This window comes from Electrona antarctica (genome assembly GCF_951216825.1).
Source record: "Electrona antarctica genome assembly, chromosome: 1".
In the NCBI taxonomy this organism is placed as follows: domain Eukaryota; kingdom Metazoa; phylum Chordata; class Actinopteri; order Myctophiformes; family Myctophidae; genus Electrona; species Electrona antarctica.
This window is the reverse complement of record NC_136806.1, coordinates 9576717-9592075: the sequence shown is the minus strand read 5'-3', so window position 1 is coordinate 9592075 and position 15359 is coordinate 9576717. Positions and strand designations below refer to the sequence as shown.

The following is a 15359-nucleotide window of genomic DNA, read 5'->3' as shown; positions in this document are numbered from 1 at the left end:
GGTATGATTACTTCGAACGCGACTAGCGACGGGACCGCGATGGGCCGCCAAAAACTCAATCTTTGGTTAGAATTGGAAGCATTGATTTAGATCAAGAGTTATTCACGTTTTAAGATTTTGGATCCCATGCATTAAAATGGAGGGGGGACACTTTGGATGACGTCCCAACCGTAAATCAGCTATCTGCACTGTGAGTGGGTTAGGGTCATAACGTTAACGTTAGGGGGTATAATGAGCGTTCCTTCTCTGTTCCTCTCAGCTCCTATCTGCACTGTGAGTGGGTTAGGGTCATAACGTTAACGTTAGGGGGTATAATGAGCGTTCCTTTTCTGTTCCTCTCAGCTCCTATCTGCACTGTGAGTGGGCCACGCTGGTGCAGCTGGAGAGAGACAAGAGGATCCATCAGAAGCTCAAGAGGTTCAAAACCAAATATGCCCAGATGCGAACCTTCTTCCAGGAGGTGAGTGCTGTGCTGTGCTGTGCTGTGCTGCGCTGCGCTGCGCTGCGCTGCGCTGCGTGGTGTGGCGATTTGTATTTTTTCTTTTTAATGTATTTATTTACTTTTTATTTCCATCTCCCATGCATTTTGTTACTGGCCGCACCGTGTGTCCCTATGTCCGTATGTCTGTCCCGTTTGGGGTATGAACAGCTGCAATACCGCTGGGTGACCTAAAGTGGCACTGTTGAGCAGCCCAAAGGGGCCACTCACACTGAGCACCACAACTATAACAATGTAACGATAAAACTGTACCGTACAGTGCAGTAAATATCACAAGGTAAGGTTTCAGAAACCTCTTGCATCCCTGGATTATATACAGTAGGGCAGGGGTGGGCAACTTTGACCATGGAGAGGGCCACCATATTTCCACACTCACTCCAGAGGGCCACATTGCATATTACTGTTGTAGCAAAAATAGCCGGTATACAAGCTCAACACGTCAGCTTGTAGACCGGCTATTTTTTGCTATATTTGAATTGAAATCCTGAATGCGTTTTTGCTATTTTTGAATTGGAATCCTGAAAAGTAACCTTTTTTTATTCAATTTCAACTGCATTTTGTTATAGTTTTGTTAACTTTATGAACTAAATACCAATGCATTGGACTTTAAAAAAAGATGATAACATTTTAATACTAGTAATTAGCTGAAATCAATACTATATCAGTATTTTGATTAGCCTGCAGGCCGCATTAAGTGATGGTGGGGGCCGCATGTGGCCCCCGGGCCGCCAGTTACCCATGTATGATATAGGGTTTGGCTGAATGTCTGCCAATCCATGTATGGAGTTCTATATTAACCTAATCTGAGTTCCCAGAAGTTTTCGCCACTAATATTAACCTGATGTCAACACTAGATATCTCCGTTGTCTCCATATATGGAGCTCTAGGTGAAAGCCTTTGTTACAGTACCTTGTCTGACCTAGTTGAGTTGTCCTCCTCCTCACCCCATGTGTTTGTTTGTCTGCGTCCAGGAGGAAGAGCCGTTCAACCCAGACTACATGGAGGTAGACCGGATTCTAGACGTTTCCCACAGTGTGGACAAGGATAACGGAGAGGTGAGAGTTCAGGCTTTTCTTTGACGATACTCTGCTGGCAAGAGTGTGACAATAAATGCCTTGTAAAGGTCTACCTGTAGCCTATAAACTAGTGAAAGTAGCTTATGAATATTGGAATTTGGAGCCATTGGAGAGGAGATAATTTGTTTATTTTTCACCATACGCAGTTGAAAAAAAAAATGCAATGACAATACGAATATTTTCAATAGCTGATCAGAGATTAAAATGGGGTGCATTTTGCATCCCAAAACGCAGTTTATAGTAGTATAGAGGTTTATAATACCTCTGCATCCACGGAATGCACTACTGTACTGTTTTCTATTATCTAGTTTATTTTGCTAGCTTTAGTTATGATAATAATCATTTCTTCTTTTTTCTACATGAATATAACCACATTATAACCATATAAAATGAAATGGTAGTTAGATGCTGCAATTTGTAAAAAATAAATAAATAAACTAAATATGACTCCTAACATCGTTTAAGTGGAATGTCCCTGGGACTCATCTAAAAGACCATCCCTGCATCCCGGGACTCATTACATTGAAAACCTATTTACATCACAGGCTGATGTCTCTCACATCGGCGAATTTGAAATAACGTCCATCCCTCAATTGTTGTTTTATCTGGTGGTGTTTCTCCAGCCGGTGGTGTACTACCTGGTGAAGTGGGGCTCTCTGCCGTATGAGGACGCCACCTGGGAGCTGAAGGAGGACGTAGACGAGGGCAAGGTGGAAGAGTTTGGAAAGCTCCAGAACAGACAGATCAAGATCAAGAGAACGGTAAGTTGCTTGTGTATAATAATTAGACTTCTCGACCCACCGCAGCCGGGTCGAGCGTCTTAACGCCACGCGTCTGTGTCGCAGTGCGATCCGAGTGAGACCCACACAACACTTTATCTTTGCCCATTGGCCATGTGTTTCCCATGCTGGGCAGGTTGTGTTGTTGTTGTTGTTGTTGCTTCTCTGTGAACGTCGTGTGTCCGCTGTTCGTGTATATTCTCGGGCCCATGGCATCACGGAAAGGGAAACCGTGGAGCTGGCTTAGAAAACGTAAGGGTAGGGGTCGGTGACGTATCGCAGCCCGCCGAGCACGGGCGTAGGCGGCGCTTTCCACATGCTCTGCACGAGTTAACGGTCTATGACTTGCCCAAGTGAACTGTGCATGAAGTGTGCGCTCACAACTTGTTACCGTTTTATTTGTTTATTAATACGTGTCCCCATTAGCTGACGTCTTAACGTCAGCTAGTCTTCCTGTGTCGTCATCGTCCTGGGTGTTTCTTTTAACCAGCTTTTCCTTTTCTCTCTCTCTCTCTCAGCCGAGGCCCCCAGCCAGCACCTGGAAAAAGTTGGAGGAGACCAAAGAATACAAGAGTGGCAACATCCTGAGAGAGTATCAGCTGGAAGGAGTCAACTGGCTTCTGTTCAACTGGTACAACAGGTATGGAACATTGACTTAATGACATACATACATGCATGCATTTCTATTTGATAGCTCCATGGAAACGTAGATATTATTTGTTGGTGACGGCTGTTGAAGCGGTTTCATTAACGTGCCTGGCTGTGTAGTTAGATTATGTAATCAGATTCAGGGCTAATGAAGCAAATGAACAGTGTGAGGGAAAGATAATTCACCAAATGCGTTTACCTAATCTACCTTAACCCATTTTGGGCGGGAACCCCTTTTGGTGTTAGCATTATGTTATGCTTTAGCTATTGAAAAATAGCAGATCTACAAGCTCATAGCGCGCCACCGAGTGGCGCTCTACGAGCTTGTAGGTCTGCTATTTTTGAAAAGTCGAAGAACGACTGACATAGAAACATAGCTTTTTCAGAAAACTGTCAGGATGTAGAAGACATTTTTAGAATCTGATCTCAGGTCAAAATGGGTTAATCTATCAGTTGCTTTCACTTTAATCTGTGTTATTCACAATTATATAGTGCAGTTGGTTTCCGGTCAAGCGATTTGGTTGGACAAGAGGCATTTCATGAGTGCTGTTATAATACAATACAACAGCACTGCAACGTTTTACCGAAGCATTCAGTGTCACTCCGCTAAGAGGTAGACTAGACTACTAGAGGTAACGGTAGCCTGTTGTTTACCAACCGGTCAGACCTGACTGTTTACACATTGCTTTTGCAGCATTTCTGTTGGATCTATATGTGTGACTAAATTTGACTGAGGGTCATATGAAAGCAGGGAATCATAGCTTCAAATTGACATTGGTTGTTCAGTTTGACCCACCAGTTTTGGAGATATGGCTTATAGAGTAATGTCTTGCAGAAAACAGCGAGTTGAGAAAACAGGCTTGAAAGGTTCACTTCTGTGGTCTCTAACATTACACCTAGCTACATGTTTAAGCATTTATTTCATATTTACATGTCGATTTCAGCTCTGACACTTATTTCAGACATGCTCTAGTATGTGAAGAGTCTGCCTGTGCTATTAACGATATGATATGATGGCAGTCTCTCAGTCAAATCTGGTCACATTTGTTGACACAGCCACATAACAGAAAATGTATCAACAAAACCATAATATGGCTACCTACACTTGCAGCTTTGACTCAATTATTACAGCCGTACTGGTACGGTCCACAGCACAACCTCGGGTGAGAATGTGTGCGTTTCATTTCAGTAAATTCAAAAGTACCTACAGAAGTACATCGTGTAATTGTACTATTTTGGCAGTTCGAAAAGAAATGTCACAATACGGAGACATATTGAATATCAGCGTGGGACTACTACTACATGTCGTGATGTGTGTGTATATTCTTCATGAAGTCACAATCCACTCTCTCTCTCTTTTGTGTAACCTTCCTACCCCTCCAGGCAGAACTGCATCCTGGCAGACGAGATGGGACTGGGGAAAACCATCCAGTCCATTTCGCTGCTGCAAGATATAACTGACGCGGGCATCCACGGGCCCTTCCTGGTCATCGCCCCGCTCTCCACCATCACCAACTGGGAGAGAGAGTTCGTCACGTGGACCGACATGAACGCCATCGTCTACCACGGCAGCCTGGCCAGCAGGCAGATGATCCAGCAGTACGAGATGTATTGCAAGGACGAGAAGGTATGCGTGTGTTGCGTTGCTGAGGCGTAGGGCTGTCAAGATTACACATTTTAGTTGAAGATGACAAATAACTGAAATCACTGGCATTTTTATAAATGGATGAACATAATATAAGTAAACGATCCAAAAGGAGGATGAAACTAGAAAAAGTGCCCTTCTGGGCACAGGTCTCCACCAGGAGAGTGTGTGTGTGATGTTTGGCAAAATGTTTAGGAGCAATATAAACGTGTGTGTGTGTGTGTGTGATGCGGCTTGGCCTGTTGTAGCGCCACCATGAGGCTGATTTGAAAACTGTCAAGTGGCATTTCTTCCAAAGTCTAGTGTGAATATGCATGCACAGTTTCACCACAATCGGACGCTGCGTTGAGTAGTTGTGGCGATTTGTACAAAATGGGTACAAAGCGGGCTACTCCTGAAAAGTTTAGAAGCCAATCGTAGCCAATGCGGGTGGATTATGAGAAATCAAACGAACCGTCTTGATCACATGACTATGAAGAGCATGTGTACCGATTTGCGTGACATTTGGATACAATCTGAAGAAGTAATATTAGAAAATGTGTTTTACATATGTCGGCCTCCAGGTGGCGCTATAAAGAGCAGATGTGAAAAATTCCAGGCAAAGGTTTTTCCTTGGCCTATAGGGAGTTGGCATACAAAGTTATCCACAGATCCGTGCAGTTGGAGGTAAAAACACTTTTCGGCCAGTTATAGCGCCACCATGAGGCTGAGTTGAAAATGTTCATGTGGCATTTCTTCCTCGGCCTAGTGGGAATGTGCGTGCACAATTTCACGGAAATCACAAGATGTGTTCATGATTTGCAGCATTTTGTTTGAAACTGAGCACTCATGCGAACTTTGGAAGCCAATCTTAGCCAATCAGGATGGAGTCTGAGAAATCTGAAAGACCCATTTCGTTGAATGGTAGAGAGACTGTGTACCAATTTGCGTGATGTTTGGACAAAATCTGTAGGTGTACTGTCCAAAAACTTGTTTTGCACAAAGCGGCCTCCTGGTGGCGCTATAACAGGCCGTGTTTGGGGCAGAGGTTCATCGTTGGCATCCAGGGAGTGTGTGTGCAAAATTTGGCATCGACCGGGTTAACGGTGCCGGAGATTAGCTGTTCACAGACAGACGGACGGACGGACACACGGACGGACGGACACACGGACGGACGGACGGACGGAGTGCAAAACATACTCTCTCCCCATGCCTTCGGCCTGGTGGAGACAATTAAAGTACAGCTGTGAACGGTTTCCTGGTCTTACTTTGGTACTCTTCCATGTCAACGGAACGACTTAACAATTCTGTATTTTTTTTAAGGAGCACCTGATCCCTGGTGCGTACAAGTTTGACGCCCTGATCACCACCTTTGAGATGATACTGTCTGACTGCCCGGAGCTGAGGGAGATCTCCTGGCGGTGCGTGATCATCGACGAGGCTCACCGCCTCAAGAACCGCAACTGTAAGCTTTTGGACAGCCTGAAGATGCTTGACATGGTTAGTGGACCCACAGCACAGCACAATGCGGACCACACACACACACACACACGCACGCACGCACGCACACTCACACACTCACACACTCTCACACTCACACATTTCAATTTCTTTATTTGAGTCCACATTTATAAAATACATTATCAAGGGCACAAATATTTTGCAGTTGCTTCTGATATCCCACACACTCGGAGGTTCGGAACATCGTGTGTCTCAGTGCTTGAGTCCAAACAAGCCCTAAATGTACAGAATAGAGGCAACACATGCACACGAACCTATTCACAGACAACATTGGTCACTTCAGTCTGTCATATTACCAACACCTGGGAGAAGAAAAAAAAATAGACCGACTGCCTATAATGGAGGAGATTGAACACACACACACACACAATAAACAAAATGTCTCTCTGTGGTTTCCATCCCTCCCCTCCCCTCGGTGCTCTCCCAGGAACACAAGGTGTTGTTGACGGGCACCCCCCTGCAGAACACTGTGGAGGAGCTCTTCAGCCTGCTGCACTTCCTGGAGCCGGCCCAGTTCGCCTCCGAGACGGAGTTCCTCAAGGAGTTTGGAGACCTTAAAACGGAGGAGCAGGTCAGCAGCTTTCTCATACTCAAATATGATTCTTTTGGGGGTCACGGCTTGAAAAGATTGAGAACCACTGCAATAACAGAACAGGTAGAACACTTCCACAAAACTCATTCTGGAGGGCGGAGTGGGGCCGTTGGGCTCACTGGAGGGCGGAGTGGGGCCGGTGGGCTCACTGGAGGGTGGAGTGGGGCCGGTGGGCAGAAATGAAGGTGTTGGAATTTGACTACAGTCTCACTCGTTCGCTCACTGACTCGGTCACTGTCTCTCATTAGGTTCTTCATGCATTCATTCCCACCCTCAGATGCTCACATATACGCCGTGACCAAACCTTTTCTCTGTCTCATCAGGTCACTAAACTCCATCTACGCCGTGACCAAACCTTTTCTCTGTCTCATTAGGTCACTAAACTCCATCTACGCCGTGACCAAACCTTTTCTCTGTCTCATTAGGTCACTAAACTCCATCTACGCCGTGACCAAACCTTTTCTCTGTCTCATTAGGTCACTAAACTCCATATACGCCGTGACCAAACCTTTTCTCTGTCTCATCAGGTCACTAAACTCCATATACGCCGTGACCAAACCTTTTCTCTGTCTCATTAGGTCACTAAACTCCATATACGCCGTGACCAAACCTTTTCTCTGTCTCATCAGGTCACTAAACTCCATCTACGCCGTGACCAAACCTTTTCTCTGTCTCATTAGGTCACTAAACTCCATATACGCCGTGACCAAACCTTTTCTCTGTCTCATTAGGTCACTAAACTCCATATACGCCGTGACCAAACCTTTTCTCTGTCTCATTAGGTCACTAAACTCCATATACGCCGTGACCAAACCTTTTCTCTGTCTCATTAGGTCACTAAACTCCATATACGCCGTGACCAAACCTTTTCTCTGTCTCATTAGGTCACTAAACTCCATATACGCCGTGACCAAACCTTTTCTCTGTCTCATTAGGTCACTAAACTCCATATACGCCGTGACCAAACCTTTTCTCTGTCTCATTAGGTCACTAAACTCCATATACGCCGTGACCAAACCTTTTCTCTGTCTCATTAGGTCACTAAACTCCAGTCCATTTTGAAACCCATGATGTTGCGCAGGCTGAAGGAGGATGTTGAGAAGAACCTGGCACCCAAACAAGAGACCATCATCGAGGTAGGATCATCCAGTTAAAGAACTGGAACTGTTTCATCAACATGAATCGTTTCTTATATATGCGACACACACGCGCGCGCACACACACACACGCGCAAACCCATTTAAAAAGATTGCGGGACGATCCGTTAGCCGTTTTCTAACATCCGGTTCACAATCCGGTTCACATCCGGTAATTTTCGCCTTAAATTAAAGGACTTGACTGAATAGACATTGGCAACAGATGAACAGTGGGTGAAATGAATCTGCCAATAAGTTAACAATAGGCAGGTATAGCGTATCTCTATAGCAGAAAGAGATATCAAAACCGTTTTGATGGATGAAATCCCGTCAAAGTAAGAGTGACAAAGGTCCCATGTGTAAAAAATCAGACCCGTCTGAAGTGAGTGGTACTGTACTGTACTGTACTGTACTGTACTGTACTGTACTGTACTGTACTGTACTGTACTGTACTGTACTGTACTGTACAAGCCCTCCTCCCTGGCCTGTGTGTGTCTGTGTGTTAAGGCTGTGCAACAGTGACACTTGGTGGTGAACAAAGGCTATAACGCTATTTCCGTGCTCGGACTAGAGCTCTTCATGGATCCAAAGAAATGGTTCCGAAATTAATCTGTGACATTTTACAGATTCCGACCCGTTCCGAAAATATTTTCAAATAATAAAACCAAACCCGAATGGATCCGTGACCATTTCGTCCGATTCCGACCCGTTCCGAGATTTATTTCAAATGGCGGCGCCGAGCCCGACCGAGATCCGATTATTTCCGACATTCCGAGAGACCCGACCCAGCCAGGCAGACATAAATGTGGACTATATGAAATAATATAGTGGACGTATTGACCAATTACCATTTTATGATTAAAGCACGCAAGAGAGAGACACAGACAGACAGACAGACAAAGAGAGAGGTTCCCTGCAGACTGTGCGCTGCAGCAGAGGGTGAGAGAGACATGTCTCGTCTCTTCTCGTCTCCACAGCGTGCGTGCATTTAAAATGAACCAAACGGATCATTTGCTTTTTACACGCAATCATCAAGAGTTTTAGCAGAAGCAGGTGCATGAAACGGTCTTGGCTGAATGGAAAGGCACGACACTCAATGCACTTAGGCCACGCAAAATAATACATTGGTAGGCCACGCAAAATAATACATTGGTCTCCGGTTGCCGACCGACTATTAAATATGCGCGACCCATATTATTTTATTGGCATTTGGTAAAAATAAATAAAGGTCAGAATGCGACCGGTCAGACCAAAAACGTATTTGATCACTAAAATTCTCTTTGGTGAGACCACGTCGGACATCGGTGTTTATTTAATCCGATGTCCCGATGTTTTTACAGGAGGTAATGTTTACTATAGTCCATCCTGCACATATCACTCTCTCGGTCCTGCACCGCTGTACTGGAGAAGTATATCATTTTTTCGGTTCTGCACCGCTTACTGGAGAAGTATATCACTCTGTCAGGTGCGCAGCGAAACTACCCCCCCACACACACACACCTCTCTACACTACACACACAGAGAGAGATAGAGAGCAACTCCTTACTCCTCCATTACTAACCTTTGTCTCAAATTGACCAGCAAAACTATCCACAATGTTAGAGTGTGTGTCCTTTCCTTGTTCCAAATTGCTTGGAAGTCATGCGCATATTGCCAGGCACGTGGCGGCAGCAGCAGCTATTAAGATGGTGAGCCTGTTTATGCATTTCACCCTATAACTTCACCGCATAGGCAATCAAGACCCTTAATTAATGACAGCTGTGACGTCACTGTGCAGGCTAATCCTTGAACTTGAACCATTAGAATTATTTAAAAGATGGTAACTCCGTCAAATATTGAAGTTATTAAAAAAGAAGCCTATCCATCATTGCCATAGAAAAAGAAAAAAAATCCTTGCTACCCATCCTAACCAAAAAAATAAATAAAAATCCATACCTACTCAGCCCAAAAATGACAGCCAATCGGAGACCAACGTTTTATTTTGCTTGTCCTTATAAACAGCTCCTACTTTGCTCTCTTTATCCACGTGTGGGGAATGGGATACACAGAGTTGTCATGGTTGCTTTAACCTAATTTTAATTTGATTTGAGCTTTGCTAGTTTGCTTTCACCTCGTTGAGGTCAACACTGTTGTCGGGATCCGTGATCGTGATATAAAGTATAATTGATCCGTGATCGTGATATAAAGTATAATTGATCCGTGATCGTGATATAAAGTATAATTGATCCGTGATCGTGATATAAAGTATAATTGATCCGTGATCGTGATATAAAGTATAATTGCACGTCGGTGTTTTCATTCAAATCAGCGCACGGCAAACCATGCATGCAGGACGGGGCTTGCATTGCGTGGTACGTCTTGCACTGCTGATCCTAAACCAGCATAATCATCACATGTAACACAGCCGTTCATGTCGCTGGAACACACTAACCTGATCCTAGGTCAGCCTAAATGATCACACTTTAAACAGAACTTGCAGCATGAGCGCACATGCAGCGGACAGAGAGAAAGATTATACAGTCCGACTGGCACACAATCACACACTGATTGTGCTTTTTTGTTGTTGTTGCAAATGTTAATAAAATATTCAGACAGTAGTCACAGTACACACACACGTCACACACACACAGTAGCCTACTACGGGTCCTCTCGGATCCACTCGGACATTACACATAAGGATTGACAGACCCGTGTTCCGAGGGGGATGCGTCCGATTCCGACCCTGCCCGAGTGATTACGATAAAACACGACTCCGACCCGAGCGGGTCTCGGATCAACTCGGGTATTTTCGGAGTTGGGGCGGGGGGACCCAGTGAAGAGCTCTAGCTCGGACACAGCCAGGGACACAGGGACACAGCCAGGGACACGGGGACAGACCCAGGGACAGACCCAGGGACACAGGGACAGACCCAGGGACACAGCCACACACATAGCTGTCTATACGAGTAATTGCACCACTCAAAAAATGGTTGGTGTAGTCCTTTTATATAAGGATATTTTCCATTGAAATGCATCGACGATGAATCTACATTGTTCCTCACATAAAAGAAGAGGATCCAAGGCACTCTGTTCCAGTGAGGTGAAAAAAAGCCTTCTTTATTTAAGAGTTTAAGGCATTGTTCCTCCTTTGAAGGCTGGATGAACCAGATAAAACTTGAATTGTGTTATATTTTTATTCTTTAAAGTTGTAGGTGTTCTTTGCTCTAGAGAATTGGGCTATGTTCTTCCCACTCTTCCAGCTCGCCCACGTTGACGGTGCTGACGAACAAAATGAGGTTGTCAAGAGAGCTGAAGGACTCGAATAACAACCCACTAATAACGAACCTATACTGAACCGATACGACATATTTATCAAGGGAGAGGTTTCAAGCTGTTCAAGGGACTTCTGTGGGTTTACCTGGCACTTAATATTGGCATTTTATGTAATGGTGTGCTGACCATGGACCCCACTTATGGGCCTACACGGCCCTCAGACCCCATGTGGATGTGGCAGTGGGATTGTTCCCATGCATGGCTGCCATTGTGGAAAACCTGACCGTCTTGTCTATGCTCTCAGGTTGAGTTGACGGATGTGCAGAAGAAGTACTATAGAGCCATCCTGGAGAGGAACTTCACCTTCCTCAGCGCAGGAGCCACCAGCAACAGCAACGTCCCCAACCTGCTCAACACCATGATGGAGCTGCGCAAGTGTTGCAACCACCCCTACCTCATTACTGGTACTGCATCTTGACATTTACCACCCCTACCTCATTACTGGTACTGCATCTTAACATTTACCACCCCTACCTCGATGACCTTCGACGTCATCGAAAATGTTCCCCCCCTGGCTGTTTAGCTGACGAGACTCTTGATCTAAATCATCCCGTCCAATTCTAAGCAAACATTATGGCCCACCGCGGTCCCGTCGCTAGTCGCGGTAGAATTAATTCAGAGTAAAATCAGCCATGTCATTCCGGCACCCCAGAGCTCCTATTTTGAAGGAATCCTGGGAATGATTGTGTTAACCAGCCCTACCTCATCACTGGTACTGCATCTAAACATAAATGTGTTATTGCCTCTTCTGTGCTTACCATAATTTTTGTCTTTGTAAATGTGTCCAACTTGTCAGTCAATTGTTCTTAATAACAGTAGAATGATCAAAATGATTCAGTCATGCACATCCCTACTGGGCGCTGAAATTGTTACTAGATGCCAATGTTTTTATTATTGTACCAGTCGGCCAGAATGGAATGGGCTAGGTCTAGGAGTACTTCTGCTATGATTGTTAATACACAAAAGCTGAAGAAACATCACTTGCTTATTTCCGTCACGGATTGACACCGACATGCTTTGGTTACCTTAAATAAGCAAAATATGAATCTCATACATACTATAATGAGTAATACAACTCTATGCTTGTTCTCTGGTCCCTCTGTCGTCCAGGCGCGGAGGAGAAGATTGTAGCGGAGCTGCGGGGGAAGTATGACCCCATGGCCCCAGACTTCCACTTGCAGGCCCTGATCCGGTCGGCCGGCAAGCTGGTGCTGCTGGACAAACTGCTGCCTCGCCTCAAAGCGGGAGGACACAAAGTGCTCATCTTCTCCCAGATGGTGCGCTGCCTGGACATCCTGGAGGACTACCTCATTAACAAGAGGTACAAGAGGAGGGTTCCACGTTCTGGAACCCTTTTTGGTGTTTTAAGCATTTTGTTATACTTTAGCTATCGAAAAGAATTGTGAAAATGCGGCACAAATCTTTGAATATATATTCTTTCAGAAGACTTTTTTATTTTGACGTCGGGCCCAAATGGAATAAGCAATTCATCCTGTGGTTTTCCCCAGATACCTTTATGAACGTATTGACGGCAGAGTGCGGGGGAACCTGAGGCAGGCCGCCATCGACCGCTTCAGTAAGCCCGACTCGGACCGCTTCGTCTTCCTGCTGTGTACCCGCGCTGGAGGCCTGGGCATCAACCTCACTGCCGCCGATACCTGCGTCATCTTCGACTCTGACTGGAACCCTCAGAACGACCTCCAGGTACTACACTCTCTGATCCAAAGATAAATTTTTTCTCCCCTTTGTGTAAAATCAAGTGACAATTTATATGTACATTTGGGGAGTGTTTATTTTAAATATAATTTTTATCCCACGATTTTGTAACCCATTTTCACCCCTGTGTCAATTATCTAATGTGATCCTGGGCTCTACACTAGAGTTCTCATCGGGCCTGAAAATTAAGGCCCGGCCCTACCCTACCCTAACTGGGTCGGCCCGAGGCCCGGCCCGACCCTAACAATTACCATAATGTCAGGCCCGAAAACCTGAAAAAGCCAGAGTGAAAAAAAAGAGAAAAAAAGGAAAAAGAAAAATGCCACTATATGGCCGCGGCGCCGTGGATTATTGAGACGACCGTGTCAGAGAACGCACTAATAGTCTAGTCGCCGAAATAAAGGATTTATGTAACTCACGTTAATTGGCTGATAATGTTCCATTTTCAACATTCTAATGGTTTCCAGCAATTTCCAGGGGTGAGTAAACATCTTCTGAATCAAAGTAGCAGCGATCCTCTGAAGTGACGCAGTTAATTATGTCCAATAGGCTACTGGCAATATTATGACAATTCAAGTCAACTTGGCTATAATCTACTAGGTTACTGTATAGTTTACATTAATCATTGCCTCTCAAACCCACATACCACGCGTAATGTGCGTTGCCTAACCAAAAGAACAGACATACAAACCATCAACATGCCGCTCGATGGCGTGTCGAGTCTGTCGACAGCTTGCAGATCTTTTATTTTGGGCAGTGGGCACACAACGAGGCGCGCTGCGCTACGATGGGGAAATTAAATAGCTGTAGGCTACAGCGCACTGCGATACGATTTGTAAACCAAATAGCTGTAGCCTACAGTGTGACTGTAACATTGCTTGGTCATCATGTAACTATATTACGTGCAGGCGCTTTCATAGTTATATGGAGCATTTACCGTTGATTAGGTAGCCTAATTTAGCTTATTCACCCAGCTGGGTTCAATGAGACAGCAGTGTCTCGTTAAGCCCCGACGTTTCCAAAACGAGCTATTGCGGATAAATCGATGGTCTTATAAAACATTTAAGCATATGGCAAGTTGACTTAAGTTATATAGTTGATGCTGAGCAGTAAGCAGCTCATTTGGTTGGCAAACCAGAGGCCAGCCAGCGGTAGCCTGGTTCAACAACCACCATTCTATTGTCACTTTGGTGCGCTGCTGCCTGCTGCTGATCATCGCCTCCTCCTCCTTCAGTCACATATAGTATAATAGCCTAAACTGTAAAAGTTAATCGCCAACATTCACCAGCTCAGCCCTATTCATATTAAATAAATACATTACACAAACAACAGAATTGTTATTTTTGTTATAATAAAATTATATAAAAAAAAATCACAATCACAGAGCCCGAGGCTCGGCCCGGCCCGACTAATTATCGTGCATTTTGGGCCCGGCCCTACCCGAAACTGTCGGGCCGGGTCGGGCCGGGCCGGGTTCGGGCAGAGATTGAGAACTCTACTCTACACACCCTCCGCCAACCTAGTCCCCATACTGTATATGGGGGACATGGGGAGAGCAACGGACTTGAACTCATGCTTCCTTCATGCCTGAGTGTCCAAGTTGCTCCTTTACACCTGACAGGGGGGAGTTTCCCTGGTTGGGCGTAGCGCGCGGAAGGAACACGTTATTCCAACCAGTTCCTTTCCCCTCCATCAGGCGCCCCGGCTGGCCAGGGGGAGGCAGTTTAGAGACCAGGATTACTGCATGTTTTTTATGAGGGTACCTACCCTAGGAGACACGGGGAGAACATGCCATTTGGGGAGTGTTTAACACATTTTGTGCCCAAGACGTCCACAGACGTCCTGGGAATTACCGTATGCGTTTTTTGTGATTTTAAAAATAACATTGGGCACCCTGGGTCACTATTTTGAATTGTGAACGCTCACCGGCTGCTTCTCCTCGTGACCTTAATGCCACCGTCTTCCTCCTCCTCCTCCACCTCCCAGGCCCAGGCACGATGCCACCGTATCGGCCAGTCCAAGGCGGTGAAGGTGTACCGCCTCATCACCAGGAACTCCTACGAGAGGGAGATGCTGGACAAGGCCAGTCTGAAGCTGGGTCTGGACCGGGCCGTGCTGCAGAGCATGAGCGGCAACAAGGAGGGCGGGCTCAACGGCGGGGTGAGAAGAGAACTCCATGTTGATTGGTTGATGAATTTATTAAACCCATTTTGACCTGAGATCAGATTCTAAAAATGTCTTCTACATCCTGACAGTTTTCTGAAAAAGCTATGTTTCTATGTCAGTCATTCTTCGATTTTTCAAAAATAGCAGACCTACAAGCTCGTAGCGCGCCACTCGGTGGCGCGCTATGAGCGTGTAGGTCTGCTATTTTTCAATAGCTAAAGCATAACATAATGCTAACACCAAAAGGGGTTCCCGTCCAGAATGGGTTTACAGATTGGAAAATTACAGTA

The 15359-nt window shown here is 45.4% G+C and overlaps 1 protein-coding gene across 6 annotated transcripts in view; it reads left to right on the top strand.

Annotated features, from left to right (window-relative positions):
* Positions 1–15359, top strand: part of chd8 (chromodomain helicase DNA binding protein 8) — a 62590-nt gene that overhangs the window by 17513 nt on the left and 29718 nt on the right. For all 6 annotated transcript variants that reach the window (XM_079509995.1, XM_079509992.1, XM_079509993.1 and 3 more), the window contains exons 11-22: positions 343–460; positions 1471–1554; positions 2199–2336; positions 2873–2994; positions 4386–4629; positions 5950–6126; positions 6575–6718; positions 7777–7875; positions 11432–11591; positions 12298–12508; positions 12696–12891; positions 14890–15063. In XM_079509995.1, the coding sequence (XP_079366121.1) occupies positions 343–460; positions 1471–1554; positions 2199–2336; positions 2873–2994; positions 4386–4629; positions 5950–6126; positions 6575–6718; positions 7777–7875; positions 11432–11591; positions 12298–12508; positions 12696–12891; positions 14890–15063 (1867 nt within the window). The remainder of the gene's footprint in view (positions 1–342; positions 461–1470; positions 1555–2198; positions 2337–2872; positions 2995–4385; positions 4630–5949; positions 6127–6574; positions 6719–7776; positions 7876–11431; positions 11592–12297; positions 12509–12695; positions 12892–14889; positions 15064–15359) is intronic.